At 50.9% G+C, this 17,449-nt stretch overlaps 8 protein-coding genes across 8 annotated transcripts; 4 read left to right on the top strand and 4 right to left on the bottom strand.

The window, feature by feature from the left end:
• Window positions 1-329: 329 nt before the first annotated feature.
• N7519_004089 (MFS maltose permease MalP) lies at window positions 330-1,958 on the bottom strand (the record flags this gene model as incomplete). The annotated part of the gene is made up of 1 exon (XM_057290865.1): window positions 330-1,958. The coding sequence occupies one exon, from the start codon at window positions 1,956-1,958 to the stop codon at window positions 330-332; it is 1,629 nt and encodes a 542-aa protein (XP_057152067.1).
• A 994-nt stretch (window positions 1,959-2,952) lies between these two features.
• On the top strand, window positions 2,953-4,686 carry N7519_004088 (glycoside hydrolase family 13 protein; the record flags this gene model as incomplete). Its single annotated transcript, XM_057290864.1, has 1 exon — window positions 2,953-4,686. One exon carries the CDS (start codon window positions 2,953-2,955, stop codon window positions 4,684-4,686), a length of 1,734 nt encoding a protein of 577 aa, XP_057152066.1.
• A 470-nt stretch (window positions 4,687-5,156) lies between these two features.
• N7519_004087 (Zn(II)2Cys6 transcription factor) lies at window positions 5,157-6,590 on the top strand (the record flags this gene model as incomplete). The annotated part of the gene is made up of 1 exon (XM_057290863.1): window positions 5,157-6,590. One exon carries the CDS (start codon window positions 5,157-5,159, stop codon window positions 6,588-6,590), a length of 1,434 nt encoding a protein of 477 aa, XP_057152065.1.
• A 196-nt stretch (window positions 6,591-6,786) lies between these two features.
• Window positions 6,787-8,148, bottom strand: pre2 (proteasome core particle subunit beta 5; the record flags this gene model as incomplete). The annotated part of the gene is made up of 6 exons (XM_057290862.1): window positions 6,787-7,122; window positions 7,180-7,289; window positions 7,356-7,404; window positions 7,484-7,639; window positions 7,716-7,823; window positions 8,017-8,148. 6 exons carry the CDS (start codon window positions 8,146-8,148, stop codon window positions 6,787-6,789), a joined length of 891 nt encoding a protein of 296 aa, XP_057152064.1.
• Window positions 8,149-8,611: 463 nt separating this feature from the next.
• On the bottom strand, window positions 8,612-9,670 carry N7519_004085 (Eisosome component PIL1/LSP1 family protein; the record flags this gene model as incomplete). Its single annotated transcript, XM_057290861.1, has 3 exons — window positions 8,612-9,034; window positions 9,117-9,618; window positions 9,657-9,670. The coding sequence occupies 3 exons, from the start codon at window positions 9,668-9,670 to the stop codon at window positions 8,612-8,614; spliced, it is 939 nt and encodes a 312-aa protein (XP_057152063.1).
• Window positions 9,671-10,535: 865 nt separating this feature from the next.
• N7519_004084 (uncharacterized protein) lies at window positions 10,536-12,554 on the bottom strand (the record flags this gene model as incomplete). The annotated part of the gene is made up of 3 exons (XM_057290860.1): window positions 10,536-12,110; window positions 12,179-12,439; window positions 12,519-12,554. 3 exons carry the CDS (start codon window positions 12,552-12,554, stop codon window positions 10,536-10,538), a joined length of 1,872 nt encoding a protein of 623 aa, XP_057152062.1.
• Window positions 12,555-13,406: 852 nt separating this feature from the next.
• Window positions 13,407-15,286, top strand: N7519_004083 (putative MFS transporter; the record flags this gene model as incomplete). The annotated part of the gene is made up of 6 exons (XM_057290859.1): window positions 13,407-13,602; window positions 13,668-13,701; window positions 13,770-13,934; window positions 14,023-14,494; window positions 14,566-14,893; window positions 14,979-15,286. 6 exons carry the CDS (start codon window positions 13,407-13,409, stop codon window positions 15,284-15,286), a joined length of 1,503 nt encoding a protein of 500 aa, XP_057152061.1.
• Window positions 15,287-16,375: 1,089 nt separating this feature from the next.
• Window positions 16,376-17,445, top strand: thiA (thiamine thiazole synthase; the record flags this gene model as incomplete). The annotated part of the gene is made up of 2 exons (XM_057290858.1): window positions 16,376-16,721; window positions 16,799-17,445. 2 exons carry the CDS (start codon window positions 16,376-16,378, stop codon window positions 17,443-17,445), a joined length of 993 nt encoding a protein of 330 aa, XP_057152060.1.
• Window positions 17,446-17,449: the final 4 nt, after the last annotated feature.

The raw sequence follows: 17,449 nt of genomic DNA, 5'->3' as shown, positions 1-17,449 counted from the left end.
ATCAGTCTCTGAGGATCTAAAAATTGTTTCCTTGTTTCAATGTCATAGGTGGCGTATACCTGGTTTAATGATTATACTCATCTGCTTCTTGTCTTATTTTTTTGCAAATATTCTTTTGTGTACGAACAGCATTTCCTAGCAGAATCAGAAGTGTTTCAAGAAAATGGCCTTCGTATGGGATACTCCCAGCTATAATCTTCTCTACCAATGGTGCCACGATCTTAGGATCCAAGTCAAACAAGATAAATATTGATTTCACTAATAGGTGCCATAATACATGTCAAACTTGCCATACTTCCAGTACTTCCAGATATTATCAGATATTAACCTCAAACCGAGCCTTTCTCCCCCTCGAGCTCACTCTGCACCAAACCGGTCTTCGCAGACGGGAACTCCCTTGTGCGCACCTTGTTCTCAAACAGAACATCCAACTCAGCATAAGAGCGACCCTTGGGCTCAGGAAGTCTGAAGAATGACCAAACAAAGCAGCAAATGCACAGCGCACCCCAGAAGAAGCCAGACTTCCCCCTCCAATTCCACGCATCCACATTCAGCATATAGGGAATAATAATACCCGTCACCAGATTGAGCACGTTATACGTATTCCTCGCCAGCACAACCGTCTTAGTCCGAAGTCTCGACGACGGCATCTCCGAAACGAGCGAGAAACACACAGGTCCGATAGTCGAATCATAGATAAACGTATACACAAGCAACATAGAACCCGTCGCCCACGAGAGCGACGTAGTCGCCGGCGCAATAGACACAAACCCAATAACAAACAAGATAACCGCCAGAATCGCCAGACCACCCACATAAAGCGTGCGGCGACCAAAGTACGTCATAAACAGCCACGAGCAAAACGTCCCGACAACTCCAATCGCATACTGCGCCAGCGACATAGTAAACGACTGCGGGTCAGGCAGCCCAGCACGCTGATAGAAGACAGTCGAGTAGCCCATCAGACCGCTACCGCACAGACTCTGCACGGCCCAGACACAGCACGCGATCTCCGTGCGTCGCAGGTCCGTCCCCTTAAAGCAGTCCATATACGAAGCGCCGGTCACGGTCTGCTTCTCCATGGCATTCGTATACACGATCATGGAGACGGTTTCCTCCGCGCTGAAATTGGGGTCTGCGCGCGTGAGCCGCTTCACAGACTTAATGGCGTCTTCGCGTCTGTCCTTCCGCACAAGCCACCACGGACTCTCGGGCGCAAAGTACACTCCAATGAAGATCGGCACCGGCCACACCCACTGCACACCGAAGGGAATGCGGTACGCCCACTGATTCGTGTGCTCGACAAGACCCTTCAGCACGCCCGAGGCGATGAGCTGTCCGATGACCCAGCACAGATTGACGTAGGTGGTGAGGTAGGCGCGCAGTGCGACGGGGCATACTTCTGATGCGTATGTGACTGTCAGGGTCTGGTAGACGCCTAGGGGGATACCCATGAGGAACTCGCCGGCAACGAGGGTCTGGACGTTTGGCGCGAAGAAGAGGATGAAGATGAAGCCGACGGTTGTGGCGAGACAGGTCATTAGAGTTTTGCGGTAGCCGTAGCGTTCGGAGACGATGCCGTTTACGAAGAGGCCGATGATTTGGCCGACGCTCATTGCGTTGGTTAGGCCTGCTTGCCATGAGGCGGCGAGACCGTATTTGCCGTCGGATTGTAGCTCGCCGTATTTCATGTTGAAGGCTGGGAAGGCGAAGAATGAGCCGATCAGCACCACGTCGTAGCCTTCCATGATGATGGCGCAGGAGAGGAGGAGGGACCAGGCTACGGCTTTGGGGTAGAGCCTTAGGGCTTCCATGGCCGTCATGTTGTGTTCTTTTTGGATGGCGGCATGGGCTTCCGTGGTGGTTTGGAGGTCCGTATAGCCCATCAGGGCAGGACCTGCTGGTTCGATTGAGTCATGTTTCTCGACATGAGTGGTAGCTTGCTTTTCAGAAGCCATTGCTGGGAGGGTGCCAATGGAGGCTCTGAGGATGATTCCAGATTGTGTGGACAGAACTGGATGGAAGAGAAGTATTCCATGCGGGCGTCCGGTCTTTAAGTACAAAATTGGTGCTTAACGGTCGTCAATAGGGCATAATGAGCGAGGACTCGAGCGGGGTTCCATTGGCCCACTCGTCAAGTCTAATCCTTGCTTAATTCTTTTGACAAGCGAGGCGACTGGAGGAAAACTTTCCCCGGTTTTGGCTGTACGGGGTATTGGGTGAGTCCACTATCCCCGGATTTTCGTGGAGTCGTGATTGGTCTGATGTCGGGCCGGGCAGAGATGAAGAAACAATTTCGCCCTGCATTTCCTCCGCATGTGCTTTTCCCCGTCCCGTGTTTGGCCTTCTTCGTATTGGCCAACGAAGGACCACTTCGCCTGATGCAGTTAGAGAGAATTGGGGGATAGCAAGGGCTGATTGGTGAAATTGTCGGCCCGACATTCTCCCTTTCCCCTCCCCTCATTTTCTGCTCAAACGGACTAACGAAGGTCAGTTAGACCCGGAAAGAGAGACGAATCGGCATGGACACTCCCGACATTTCACATGGACAGTCGGCCAGTTCGGTATGCTCTCCGGATTGTGCGATTCAGTTGGGAATAAGTGGAAATAAGTGGGATCAGTGGGATCAGCGGGAATCCCCGTCGCACTGATACACCACTGATACACCCCCCCTGTTCAGCGCTAGAGAGACACCCCGCAGGGAAACGAGTGGCACCAAGATGCATGTTGCAGCCGATAATGATTGTCGGCCCGACATCGAGTCAATGAGAGCAACGGCCTCCCTCCGTGATCCCGGAGGCTGGACTCCATCGAGTCTTGGAGAGGTACCTAGTGCGATTAACTAAAATCGAATGCTTTAGGAATATATATAGCCTCCTCGCTTTATCCAATGTAGGACCTATATTTTCTCTTCTATTTCCATTTCTTGCATTCCAATCCCTTACATTCACCATGTCTCCTGCTATAGTGGGCGAAAAGTGGTGGAAAAACTCCATCATCTACCAAATCTACCCCGCTAGCTTCAAAGATTCCAATGGCGATGGCATTGGCGACATCCCAGGCATTATCTCATCCCTCGATTACATCACAAGTCTTGGTGTGGATGTGATCTGGCTGTGTCCCATGTACGACAGCCCGCAGGTTGACATGGGCTATGATGTTGCCGACTACCAAAGCGTGTATGGCCCATACGGTACTGTCGAGGACATGGAGACCCTCATTGATGCATGCCACAAGCGAGGACTGCGAATTATCCTGGACTTGGTGGTGAACCACACCTCAGACCAGCACAAATGGTTCAAAGAGTCCCGCTCCTCAAAGACAAACCCCAAACGCGACTGGTACATCTGGAAGCCAGCCAAATACGACGCCAATGGGAATCGTCAGCCGCCAAATAACTGGCGCAGCATTTTCGGAGGCAGTGCTTGGGAGTGGGACGAGACAACACAAGAGTACTATCTCCATCTGTTCTGTGTTGAACAGCCCGATGTCAATTGGGAGAATGCCGAGACTCGCCAGGCCGTCTACGAGGAGGCGATGGAATTCTGGCTGCGGAAGGGCGTGGATGGCTTCCGCGTCGATACGGTCAACATGTACAGCAAGCACCCCGAGTATCCCAATGCTCCAATCATGAATCCAAAGTCCGAGACACAACCGGCGTTCTCGCTGTTCTGCAACGGTCCTCGCATGCACGAGTACCTGCGCGAGATGAACGACGTGCTTTCCAAATACGATGCAATGACCGTCGGCGAACTGCCAAACACACATACCGTGGAGGGTGTTCTGCGCTACGTCTCAGCAGCAGAGAAGCAGCTGAGCATGGTCTTCCAATTCGATCTCGTGGAGCTCGGCCACGGCAAAGACTATAAGTTCCTGACCGATTTGCGGGGCTGGAATCTACGAGAACTGAAAACTGCCGTAAAGAGCACGCAAGATATCATTAAGGGGACCGATGGCTGGACCACAGTATTCATGGAAAACCACGACCAAGGCCGCTCTGTGAGTCGGTTCGGCTCTGACAAGACACCCGAGTTGAGGGTTCGGTCTGCAAAGATGCTTGCCATGATGCAAAGCACACTTTCCGGCACGCAGTTTATCTACCAGGGCCAGGAGATTGGAATGGTGAATGCACCCCGGGAATGGACGATTGACGAATACAAAGACATCGATAGCACCAACTACTATCGAATGGCAAGCAAAATATCTGGCGACGACCCAGCCAAGTTGAGCATAGCGATGGATTCTCTGCAGCATTTGGCGAGAGATCATTCCAGGCTGCCGATGCAGTGGAGTGATGAGGCCTATGCTGGCTTTTCACCGGCCTCATCGGCAAAGCCGTGGATGCGCCCGAATGACAACTACCCCGAGATCAATGTGAAGCTCCAGGAGAAAGACTCATCTTCTGTTCTTTCCTTCTGGAAACAGATGAATCAGCTGCGCAAGGAGTATGCCGATCTCCTCGTCTTTGGAGAGTTTGAGATCATCGACGAGCCAAATCAGAATGTCTTTACCTACACCAAGACGAATCGCAACCAGACCATTCTGGTGGTTCTCAACTTCTCGGAGACAACACAGAAGTTTGAAAAACCAGATTCTGTGAAGAGTCAGGATTGGAAATTGCTGGCTAGCAATGTAGATGGACAGGAGGACTTACAGGCGTTTGAGGGAAGAGTGTTTTTGGTTTAGGGCTGGGATATACTACTGGTTAGATAGCTCGCAATTGGTTAGAGGTCATGGCAGATTGCAATCGAATACCTTTCAATGACTCGAGTCTGATCTGTCAGATCTTTCCAATCTTCTATGCATCTATGCACATGTATGATATACCCGGTCTGAATCCACTACGCACCCCAGTTTCGCCCAGTTTCGCCCAGTTTCACCCCGGATCACCCCGGATTTCCAGTTTTTCAGTTTTGTTAAGCTTTTAATTAATGCATATGAGTACGAATTAGGCCTATCTAGGTAAGTCTCACACGTTAACCTTTTCCAATATCGACCAACCTCAGACCTCCGCACGGAGAACAACCCCGTGACGCTACGCCCAAAAAGTCCAAATTGCCAAGGCCCTCTTCAACAACGCGGGGAAGAGAAGTACATGTTTCGACTAGACATCAACCCCTGGACATTTGAAACTCTTCAAATCAAAAAGAAGAGAAATGGCTAGTGAACATACCCAGCCGCGAGTCCCAAAAGCATGCGACCCATGTAATCGCCGCAAAGTCCGCTGCAACGGCCAGCAAAGATGTCAGCAATGCGAGCACCTGGATCTCCTCTGCACATACACAGAGAACCGCCTATTGCGATCAAGGAAAAACGTACGGCGAGGAGCCGTGATCTCAAAATACAAGAGCGCCGACACCAAACCCACCACTCTGACACCACATCTCTCCACACCCGCACCTCCAGCCTTACTCCAACTACCAACCTCATACTATGAAAGTCTACTCCCAGCCTACATGTCCTATGTATACCCCTTCAGCCCAATAATCACGGAGAGCGAAGTACGCACCTCAATCAGCAAAATGAGCACAGAAAGAGAGCACGCAGCCTTCATCTACGCCTTCACCGCAGTAACCCTGGACCTAACGCGCTCATCCCAAACCACCAAATCAACCCCCCAATCCGCCTCAGCCCAGGTAACCGAATTAATGCGCCAGTCCGTGGAAACCCAACAACCACTAGTAATAGGCTTCCGACCCTCCATCCTGCGCGCAACAACAAGCATCTTCATCCAGATGTGCGCCATGAGTCTGGGCCACTACGACCTGGGCTTCTTCCACCTCCGCGAAGCAATCAGCATGATCCAGATGCTTCGCATAGGCGATAAAACCGTCAACGCAGGCCTCAGCACGGCGGAACGAGCCCGGCGCCAACGACTCTACTGGCAATGTTTCATCCACGAGCGGTTCATGTCCATTGTGAACTTCTCGCCGGTGACACTACCCCCGCACTCGCAGTACCCGGAAGAAGATACTTTCGTGGGCGCGGATATCCAGCAGGGCTGGACGCAGGTGATTAAGACGTTTTGCATGCTTGATGCGTCGTTTATTAGCCTGTGGATTGGGGACCGGACGCAGGTGACTGCGTCGTGGGTTGAGCGGAAACACCGCGAGTTGGATGATGAGTTGTGGGAAGTGGAGGTTTCGGCTTTGTCGGAGCTGCAGCAGGCGGATTTGGTTATTACGAGGCAGTGGATGCGGACGTTGTTGTGGCAGATGGCGATGTCGAATTGTTTGCTTAGTTCGCATGCGTCGTGTCCTTCGCTGGAACTGGAGATGCCGTTGAGATTGTCGAGTCAGCTCAGGCAGTTTTTGACGAAGATCTCGGAGAATACGATTCGAGTGCATGGATCGTCGATGATTAGCAAGTTGTTGGAGATTGTTAATACTATTGCTGATGTGGTGATTCATGTGCCGCAGGCGACTAGGGAGGAGACGACGAGTCGCATTGATGATATTGTTTTTATGCAGGGGGTTGTGCTTCCGTTTAATAATTTGCAGGTGATGTCGAAGGATATTCTCTTGGATAAGTTTCGTTTGATTAGGGGGAGGTTTCCGCATATTGAGGTGGCTATGCAGTTGGCTGTTTAGTTGGAAATCAGAGATATCCCATGAAGAGGCCAGGAGAAAGACAGAGCGACTACTAATGTAAGATGGAGCATGTTTAGATTGCCTTCCATCCAACTGAACAGCATATAACTTGAAACCAGCGTGACACTTAACCTAAGCATAATTCAATGACATATCGATATCAATATTACACAACAATTCATTCCTCTAGACCCGTCTACAACGCAGATGTCACGTTGGAGAACTCGCCCTTCTGGAGCTTCGTGTCCCAGAAGATAGGGTTCATGTCATCGAATCCGTGGTGCACCCATCCCTCTTCCTTGACATGGTACAGGTTAATGAAACCACCGGAGTAGGCATCACGGTGCATGGCAGCCAGAATGGCCCGGCGGCCGAGGTTCAATGCCTCCTCCTCAGTCAGCTCGTATTTGTACTCGGCGTCCAGCACACCATAAGCAAAAGTCTGACCGGATCCAACACAGAACAGGTTACCGGGCAGGCGGGTGCCGTCGGAGTCGATGTAGTACAGTGCGGGTCCTTCTTGGGGCGTCATCTAGAGATCATTGTCAGTTTTCAAATCTCACCGCTGTCAGTCATGTATGGGACATACTCCTGCTAACATAGTTCCCATGCTAAGACCGTATCCCTTGTAGGCGTAAGTGAGGTTGGCAAGAATCTTGGATGCAGCCGCGACAGTGATACGGCGCTTGTGTCGGATTTCTAGACAGAAATTCATCAGCAATGTCCTTCCACTCCCTGCGAATATCAAGATTCGAGCTGGCTTACCGTGCAGAGTGCACTGCTGACTCAAATACCGCAACCAATATTGGCAATCCTAGCAATTGACAACAACCATCAGCAACCAAGGTCCATTACACCATCACTCGTCATCATCGCTTGCGGTCCAAACTTACAGCTGCACCACCGGCCATCGTTCCCAGAAGACCTGGTGTCGGCTCGTTCGTCTTCTTGTCCTCACCCCGACTCAACCGCGATACAGGAATGACCTTCTTGACTGTCTGACTGGCAATCCAGTTGCCGGCTGTTGCTCGCGAATCGGTACACACGATCTACCCCATTATGACAATCAGCATACATGCCCAAAATTAAGAAATCCATGGTATAACGAAATGTAGGAAAACGTACGATACCGCCCTGGAATCGGAAGGCCAGGGTTGTTGTGCCGTGAGCGAGCTTGATAGGACAGCTGGGATTGGAGTGGTCATCGGTCATGGCACGCAGGAAAGCAGAGCGCTAGATAAAGCAAATCATTGTCAGTCCATTATTCCGTTTGTCTCAAGCTTAGATAGGTTCTGGCTAGCGATTCTCTTAGGCATAGCTGTGATGACGGCGCAGCTTGGGTTGACGTCAGGATAGACGTATATCCCCCGACCATACCGCCATCCAGATCAAAGAGAATATGCAACAATATCCATCGTAAACTCACGTTGTCGACAGGAGGGAGGCTGAACTTCAGCGAGAGTGGAGGGACGCTCGCAGTGAGGTCCTGCTGCTCTTGCTCTGAGTACATCTCATTCTGATGGGGAGGGCGCGAGTATTGGGCGACAAGCTTATCCATTGTGTGCTGAAGTAAGAGAAAATAAGGAGAAAATTAGAAAAAAAAAAGATGCTGGAAGGACGTGAAAGGGATTCTGGTGAGACAGGCGAGTGATGGTTGAAGCTCCGCTGGAGCTCGGGGTTTCCGCGTCACTCTGGCGCCTGCGGTCACGTGGATGCTCTACAGTACCTACAAATCACGATATTGATCTGAATTATTTTTGGAAGAAATTCGAAGAAAGAGAAAAAGAAAAGACGAATCAATGAATTAACGAATTAATAAACTAGCGAATTAAACTTTAGAATACACAATTTGAGTATTTCCTGAGTATAAAACCCCCCCATGTTCAGTGCCAACGCCTTTCCCACGAGCAACGTTTGGTGCCCAATCTGAGGAGAAGAACCGAATTTACACATAACAGCCGAAGTATGTCCGAATCGAACTAAAAAGGAGACCACTGGACCACTGCGAAGGATTGAACCGATCACGCAGGCGAAGGCTCAATCACCATCTTCGCGGGCAGGGCACCGCTTCCCACTGGCTCAGTGTAACCCTCATGAGGATTCACGGAGGCATTCTCGAGAACTTCCGACTGGCGCTCCGACACATCTTCGTGTCCATTAACACCGGCACCGTTGGCATGAACTGGAGACTCCCGGCCCGCAGCGGAGGTGATAGGCTCAACGCTGGGTTGCCATTCACGGAGATCATTCTCGGCATCCTCAAGGACCTGGCGTGCCAAGGGCTCATTGTCATACGCCTGGCGAGCATCACCAGGAACAACAGGGGAGTCATCGATGTAGTTGAGCAGGCGACGAGCATGGCGAGCCAGGATGGTCTGCTTCTCGGCACGCTCAATAACGGCCGCCAGGTGGATATCATAGGCCTCCTTGAGCTTTTGCCGGGTCTACAAAGGATATGAACGTTAGCCGGTCCAAACTAACCTCACACACCACACAAGAACAGAATGAAGTCAGAATGAAACATACGGTATTAGACAGCTGCGCCTCAGCAACCAAGTTTTGCGCCTCAGCCCGAACAAGCTCATGCTCCAGTGTGACCAGACGCGGGCTCGAGGGATCCTTGTACTTCAGCTTCGCAATCTCGTCAGTGACCTTCTGGCGCTGGTCACGAGACGGCTGAACGGAGGCCTCCATGTTGCGAATCTGCTTCAGGATGCCACGGTAGTCCTCGAGGTTCTGGGCAAAGTTGTCTTCCTGCTCGCCTATCTCGGCGAGCATGACGCCGAGCTTGTCGGAGATGTCGGAGACATTGTCGTCTTCAGTCGACTCTCCCCATTCAGACAGCTGGGCGGCGATCGAGGTGCGCTCACGACCGGCAGCTTCATGGGCACCGATGGCAGAGTTCTCGCTTTTGATCAGCTTGGTCATCTTGCGGCTGAGCTCCGGCGCTTGCATCCCACGGAGGGTGGAAATGCCGAACCGCTGCCGAGGGGGCTCTTTGCGCGATCGGAATGACAGGTTGCGGTTCCTAAGCTTTAGTTTAGTCAAAGTGAGGGCTGGGAATACAGAAATACGTACATCTTGTTTTTCTTGTATGTAGATATAGTCAATCAATACAAGTTAGGATTATTGGGGGATATGTGTTAAGATGAGAAACCGAGAAGAAAAGAATCTGGGGGGGAGGTCAAATGATAAAAGTCGGTAGCGCCTTCCTATAGATGACGATGGTGACGAACCCTATTCTTCCCCAGGGCTTCTCTTTTTGGCTTCAGAGGAAGTGTAGTCCCGACTTTTCTGACGTCATGAACGGAGAGGGGCGGAATTGGAAGTTCATGAGGTGAACATCACATTTCCGATTGCAGACATTTCAAGCTTACTTGTTGTAAAATAGTAGTGAGTGGTGATGGTCTTATAGAGTCTGAGTTATGCATGAAACATTTGAAGTATCTACGGCTGATCGTCATTCTCCACCGGCTTCTCCCGGTATCAGAGCAGTAGCCCTGCCGAATATTATTTAATTATGATATTATACCTAGGTATTTCTTATATTTTATACATTCCATACATATGTAGGTATATAATCATATAGGGACTTTTGTTTTATTTTCTGATTCTGAATATGCGACTCAACTGCTACCTTCCTAATTGGGACATATCTTATTCGATCAAACCTACAAGGGAATATAGGGTGAAAAATAGGGATTAAATTCATGAGAGATCCCACCCTCTATCCTCTCAATTCGAGGCAATAAAACAAGAAATTCGCAGGGAGGAAGCAGAAAATCCCCCCCGGCCAATCTTTATGGTACACAACCAGCTAAATCTTCCTGCATAAATCCAGACACCCAAACAAGCCCCGCAACGCCTGAAACAGACCAGAATAACTGATCCGCAGAATCATTCGTTAAAAAAACAAGGAAACACTTTAAAAGATCTCGGGGCAGATTAGGAAATGTCGTCGGTATCGGGGTTGTGCGAGTGTTCGTTGTCAGATGCATGGAATGCGTCACCAAACGCCGAGTTTTCCAGGTCTGGCAAGTCAAGCCCATCGTTCTGCTCACTATAAGCCGCCAAGGCATCCCCAGCACTATCGATGTTGGTGAAGTCGAAGTCACCACCGACCGCGGTATGGTCTTTGCTCTCATTGTTTACCATCACCCAGTCGTTGGCCTGGCCATTGGTACCAGCGTGGAGCTGATCGCCCAAATCCATGTCAACATCAGCGGACATGTCAGCGCCGTGAATTGGTTGTCCATTGACGGAAACACTGGAGACTCCGCCTACACCAACGCCCGGGCTGCCAAACTGGTTGAGTAGGTGGGAGTCATCATCCATGACCATATCGTGGGTAAATGAGTCAGGCTCATCCCTGTGTTCCGGCTCAATCTTCTCCAATAGACCGCCCTTCTCGACACAGGATACCTTGGGCTCGGCAACGATTTGCTTATTCCAGGCAGTCTCAACTTCCCGGACTATCTCATCAACCCTGTACTTGGCCTTATCTTCAATATAATCCAATTGTGGGGTTTCATCCTCTGTTGGAATGACCACTCGGCCCTCCAGTCTCCAAATCTCTGGGCCCTTTTCGGTTGGGTCAGCAGCAGACTCCCGGAGGCGCAACTCGGCATCCTTGAGCAATGAGGTTCGGTTGAAACGTTGCATCCGGCGAGCATGCTGTTTCTTCAGGTTTTCGATCTCGGCAGTCATGTCCGCCACCTTTTTAGAAACCCGCTCGGCAAACTCCTCTGCCTTAGCCGGCTCCATCTTGTTAGCCTGTGGGGCGTCGCCCGCCTCCTGACCTTCTCCGCCAGAGGTTCCAACAGGGGCATCAAAGAAGCCTGCAGTCAGGGACTCGAGCTCTCCCTTTCGGCCCAGACCCAAAGAAACTGGCGTGATTTGCGAGATACCGTATGGCGACGCGAAGATTTCCTCCATCCACTCGTGATGCTGCTGGTATCGCATCTTGCTGACATCGCGGGGGGTCAACAGATCCATAGCATCACCACTGGACACATCCTCGTCTTCAATAGCAAAATCAGCTGTTGCAGAAGTGAGGGCAGCAGACGGCGCACGGTGTCCGCGCGGCCCTTTGGCGACGGGTGCATTAGGCGGAACTGCACCTGGATGCCCCGGGGGTGCATAGAAACCAGGCCCACGAGGCGCAGCTGCCGGGTAAGCACCGGGTTGCCCAAAGTTCTGCGGAGTCATCTGCGGGAAATTGATAACTGGCCAGCTGTTACGATCATGAAGCAAAAAGTCCTTGCGGGCCAATTGTCCTTGGCTCTGAAGGAAGCGGCGCTGGGCCATCATGCCCTGGACTTGGGGTGTAACTTGGATTCGGTTTGCAGGGGCATGATCCTGAGGGGCCGCACGGGTGTAGTGCACAATCCACAGCGATGGGTCGGGCTGGGGAGCATTCGGTACTTTAGATGAAGTAATGCGGTAGCGCTTACGGCAGTGTGTTGCCACGGGCTCATTGGGAGGGTGGAAACCGCTTCGGTGAAGGTACATCTCGACGGTCTGTGTCCTCAAATATTAGAATGGAATCCATATGGAGCAAGGGAAGCTTCATGTCGCAGGATGCATACATAGCCGCGAGATTCAAAGGTGAAGGCCTGTTCCTGGTCGGCCCAGATATAGCCATCGCTAGCAAAATTATTGCCTAGATGGTTCTGTGGCTGCCATGTAAGCATGACTGTCCCATCTGGGGGACCATCGAGGAATGTCCAATGCATTGGCTGGGATTGACAGATCCGGGGTGCGCTCGTCAAATACTCCACGGCAGTCTCGGAGGGCATCATGTGCATGCTGGGGTATCGGTTGCGTGAAACCAGGTGCATGTGGGGAAGCTATCATAATTGCGACAAGATTAGTGGGGGGGGTCACAGGTCATGAGGCAATCAATAGAGGAAGTTGTTGGGGTCTTACCAGCTGCCCCGGGATGCGTGTGGCCGGGTCATCCATATTGGGCGCTTGATTGCCAAGTGCAATCAAATTTGGGAAGGTACAAGTAAATTAGGTTCAAATCAAGTGAAGCAATTGGGATGCGATGGAGGTAGACAGGTCAAGAGCAATGAAGGATGGAGGTGTCTAATGAACGCGACACTACGCGGGAGATTTTTGATACGGCCGACGGTATAGACCTGATATGCAGAACACCTGAATTTGCAGGCATAAGTATTTTCATAAACTATTTTCTCGGTTTAAGATGTTCATTCATTTATTCATGTAATTTTTTCATAAATAGGCCGTAGTTAATGAATAATTGATTGTATTCTGTTTATATAGGAAATTCCAAAGAATGGATGGCAGATAGGAAAAGGGGTACTCTATCTTGTACGCATTTAAGACAAACTAGCATTTTCCTGCATAGGACCTTTTTTTTCCTATTAAATAGGCAAATTGGTATTCCTCATTATCCTAGTCAAGAACAATAAAAGGGAACAGTCTCATCCCCTTGAAAGGAAGATGAAGTACTCCGTACATACTCCCCCAACCTCGGCCTTTTCAGCTCTCCACCTAAGCTTTTGCCAATTCCTCCGCATTCTGTTTTGTCTCCAATTCTCCACTCAAATCCCCCTTCGTCTTTCCCAGTGACCAATAGACACATCAATAGTTTCTGCAGATCAATCACTACAAAACCGAGCTGAGCTGGCCATTATTTCCTGTACTAGGTAGCACGTCTCTGCCGATCCTGGCTTGTTTTCCCTTTCAGTATGACTCCGAATCTCGGAGATCTGTCCGGTCTTTTCTCCCTTCTCTCCTTTCGCCTTCAGATCACTATCCCATTGTTAATTGTGACGTCTTCGATTTACCATGGGTTTCTCGGAAAGGCAGCAGCAGCCGGATGATGTGATCCAAACAGCCCCGAATGAGGATATTGAGAAAAATACCGTGCCCGCTCACGAGGAGAAACCGCCGACTGCAATATTGCCGGCTATTGACCCTGAGTTAGAGCGTCGAGTAGTAAGGAAATTGGACTGGCGTGTTCCAACATTATTGGGATTTTTCTGTATGCTTCGAACTGCAGACATTAAACGAACTTATACTCTAACCATGTGTGTCTGTGGTATCCAGATCTTCTCGCTTTCCTCGACCGAAGTAACATCGGGTTCGTCTGCAATACCATCGTTGGACCTGCAGGAGAAATAGCACAACCGCTGACGATGTAAACCATAGCAATGCCAAAATCGCCGGCATGGAAGAGGACCTCGGCCTCAATGGAAAAAGCTACGCCTGGCTCTTGACAATCTTCTATATTTCATATACAGTGTTTGAATTTCAAGCGCTGATGTGGAAGATTGTCAAACCGCACCAATGGGCTGCCTTCGTGGTATTCTCCTGGTATGAACCCCACATGCAATGCTGTCACTCGGCTGGAATTGCAAATATACATGGGTCTATGGATTATGAACTGACGAACGATGGGAAGGGGCTTAATGGCAACCTGCCAAGCAGCGGTCAGTAATTGGCGGGGCATGATGGCGCTCCGGTTCCTGATGGGCGTCTTCGAGGCCGGCTTCGGTCCCGGTGTGCCCTATCTGCTGTCATTCTTCTACCGCCGCCACGAGCTGGGTCTCCGATGTGGTCTGTTTCTGTCTGCCGCGCCGCTGGCAAATACATTCGCCGGTGCCTTGGCCTATGGTATTACTTCGGGGCATGCTGCGTTGGCCAATTGGCGATTGCTGTTCCTGGTTGAGGGTGTTCCGGTCTGCGCGGCTGCCTTGCTGGCTTGGTTCTATGTGCCAGACAGCCCGCTAGACGCTAAGTTCCTGACTGAGGAAGAGAAGAACGTTGCGCGTGCTCGTGCACTGCAACAATCAGGTGAGACGGATCGCAATGGCAAGATCCAATGGAAGGAATTAGCCATGACGCTTCTCGATGTTAAAGCGTGGATTACAGCAGTAAGCGGAACATCAGCATCATTGTTATGTTTTACGGACAATTTTACTGACGTTAAACCGCGTGTACCTAGTTGATGTACTTCAGCTGTAACGTCAGTTTCTCTTCTCTCCCCGTGTTCTTACCCACCATTCTCAAGGAGATGGGCTTCACAGCCATCAACGCCCAGGGGCTCACTGCACCTCCATTCTTCGCCTCATTTCTGGCGACGATCGTGACCACCTGGGTAGCGGATCGAATTCAGCAGCGTGGATTGATGATCGCAGGTTTATCACTGGTTGGTGGCGTGGGGTACATCCTTTGCGCGACTTGCACATCAGTGGGTATCCGATATTTTGGTGTGTTCTTGGCGGCCTGTGGGATCTTCCCCTCGATCGCCAATATTCTACCGTGGGTTCTGAGTGAGTCATTTCCTTTTCGGATTAGAGTTTCCTTTTTTGTAAAGGCCTTTTACTGACTGGCCGTGTTACGTTGCACATTGTACAGACAACCAGGGCTCCGATACACGCCGTGGTGGAGGTATTATCCTGCTGAACCTGATCGGCCAGTGTGGGCCTTTCCTGGGCACCAATATCTTCCCAGATGAACAAGCCCCCAGGTATGTAAAGGGCATGGCAATCTGTGCCGCTTTTATGTTCTTTACTACCCTCCTTGCTCTGTGTCTGCGTGTGCTCCTGGTATGGGAGAACCGGCGTCTGGACAAGAAGTATGGGCCTCGCATTGAAGACCCGAAAGCTGTGGATGGCCCGGTAGCAGAGGATAATTACGGTGCCAATTACCGTTATGTGCTGTGATTTTTGCATCCTTCAGAGATCACTGCACATTCTCGTCTGCTTGCGTTCTCACATATATATCCATGGATGCCCTGTGATGACTATGATGACTATGATGTCAGAAAGCCCAAGCTCTTTGAACGAAAATTGAAATCTGTATATTGTAGTCCGTACGGCGTACTATATTTCCTGTTGAATTTACAGATGTACACGCGACTCCAGGTGGATCTCGTTTCCGATAATAATTGTTCCCATTTGATGGTACTTTGGCCCTCACGTACATACATAGCAGGTAGTCAGACATCGATGTACTACAACATACACCCAAATCTGTAGCCCAAACAGCGGTGATCCTATAGTATAAGAGTTATGTGTTATATTCCCTATTCAAGAATCTACAATGTACAACATAGTTACCTTTACTCGCGGGACTTACTCCGTGGGGCAAAGTAACAAGCCCGGGGCGGAACACTCCGGGCCAGTCATGAAGCCAAAGGCCAGAAGAGCTAGAAAAGTCAGAAAAGCTAGAAACGTCACTTGAGAGCATTTCATTCGTGCAACGTACAACAGAGCTCACCGGGGAGTCCACCGGAAAACCGGATAGAGTCGGAGAATATATGACATCTCGAATGGGATGGCGGGGTATGACTGCATAAAAGGTTGGCCCCTTCTCTCTTTCGTTCTTCTTCTCTTCTCTTCATATTATTCCATTGACAAATCTTCATTACAACAGTAACTATCTACCATTTATACTTGTATATCCGCAGGGCTGACTCTCGTTTAGATCCCAAACGGACAAGTACATACTGCCCTTCCTTTGGGAGCCATGGATACTCTTTGGCTGGGCACATTATCCCTTAGGGATCAAGGTATCTCAGGTAACTTCTGGGTGATGAGCCGGTGTTCGTTCTTGCGTCGGTGGTGAATCCAATGTCTCTCGGACATCAGATTCATCCTCGGCGTGGGTTCGTTCTGAGATTATACGGCCTTTAACTTGATCTGGATAATACCAGCGAAAGGATCATGCCCTCCCCTTCCCTTCCCCCCAACTTGAGTAGTCAAACTAACCAAGGCTCAAAGTCAAATCTTCGACTTGATCTCTGAACCATTATGTCTCCTCCCGCTGCCATGTTTGAGTCTGCTACTGTTGCCCCTACCGGCATCAAGGGCAAGGTCATCGTCCCCGAGTCGGTGACTACTACCCTAACCGGCCAGGGCCAGTCAAAGCTCCTTGAGCAGTTCGGCAACAAATGGGATGAGTTCAAGTTCGCCCCTATCCGCGAGAGCCAAGTCTCGCGCGCCATGACCCGACGCTACTTCCAGGATCTGGACAACTACGCCGAGAGCGATGTTGTCATCGTCGGCGCTGGTTCCTGCGGTCTGAGTACTGCCTATGTGCTCGCCAAGGCCCGTCCAGACCTGAAGATTGCCATCGTGGAGGCCTCTGTGTCGCCCGGTTAGTCTTGTCCCTATGGGAGCAGACTCTCGTAGTCCACTCCCAAACCAATACAGCATCACTAACACACCATACAGGCGGCGGTGCCTGGCTGGGTGGTCAGCTATTCAGCGCCATGGTCCTCCGACGCCCCGCAGACGCCTTCCTGACCGAGCTCGGCGTGCCCTTCGAGGAAGAGCCCTCGAACCCCAACTTCGTGGTCGTCAAGCACGCCTCGCTGTTCACGTCGACGCTCCTGTCAAAGGTTCTCACCTTCCCGAACGTCAAGCTCTTCAACGCGACCTGCGTCGAAGACCTCATCACCCGTCCAGACGGCAACGATGTCCGCCTCGCCGGTGTCGTCGTCAACTGGACCCTCGTCACCCTCCACCACGACGACCACTCCTGCATGGACCCCAACACCATCAACGCCCCAGTTATCGTCAGCACTACTGGCCATGACGGCCCATTCGGCGCTTTCTGTGCCAAGCGTCTCGTCTCCATGAACGCTATTGAGAAGCTGGGCGGCATGCGTGGCCTTGACATGAACGCGGCTGAGGACGCTATTGTTAAGAACACCCGTGAGGTCGCTAAGGGTCTTATCATCGGTGGTATGGAGCTGTCGGAGATCGATGGCTTCAACCGTATGGGCCCTACTTTTGGCGCCATGGTTATGAGTGGTGTTAAGGCCGCTGAGGAGACTCTGCGTGTGTTTGAGACCCGTAAGCGCGAGTGTGCTGAGTAAATCC

Source organism: Penicillium mononematosum, assembly GCF_028829835.1.
Source record: "Penicillium mononematosum strain IBT 11891 chromosome Unknown utg000002l:1.0-8112719.0:1.0-8118358.0, whole genome shotgun sequence".
NCBI lineage: Eukaryota > Fungi > Ascomycota > Eurotiomycetes > Eurotiales > Aspergillaceae > Penicillium > Penicillium mononematosum.
The sequence above is the reverse complement of the archived record's forward strand: the minus strand, read 5'-3'. Positions and strand labels throughout refer to the sequence as shown.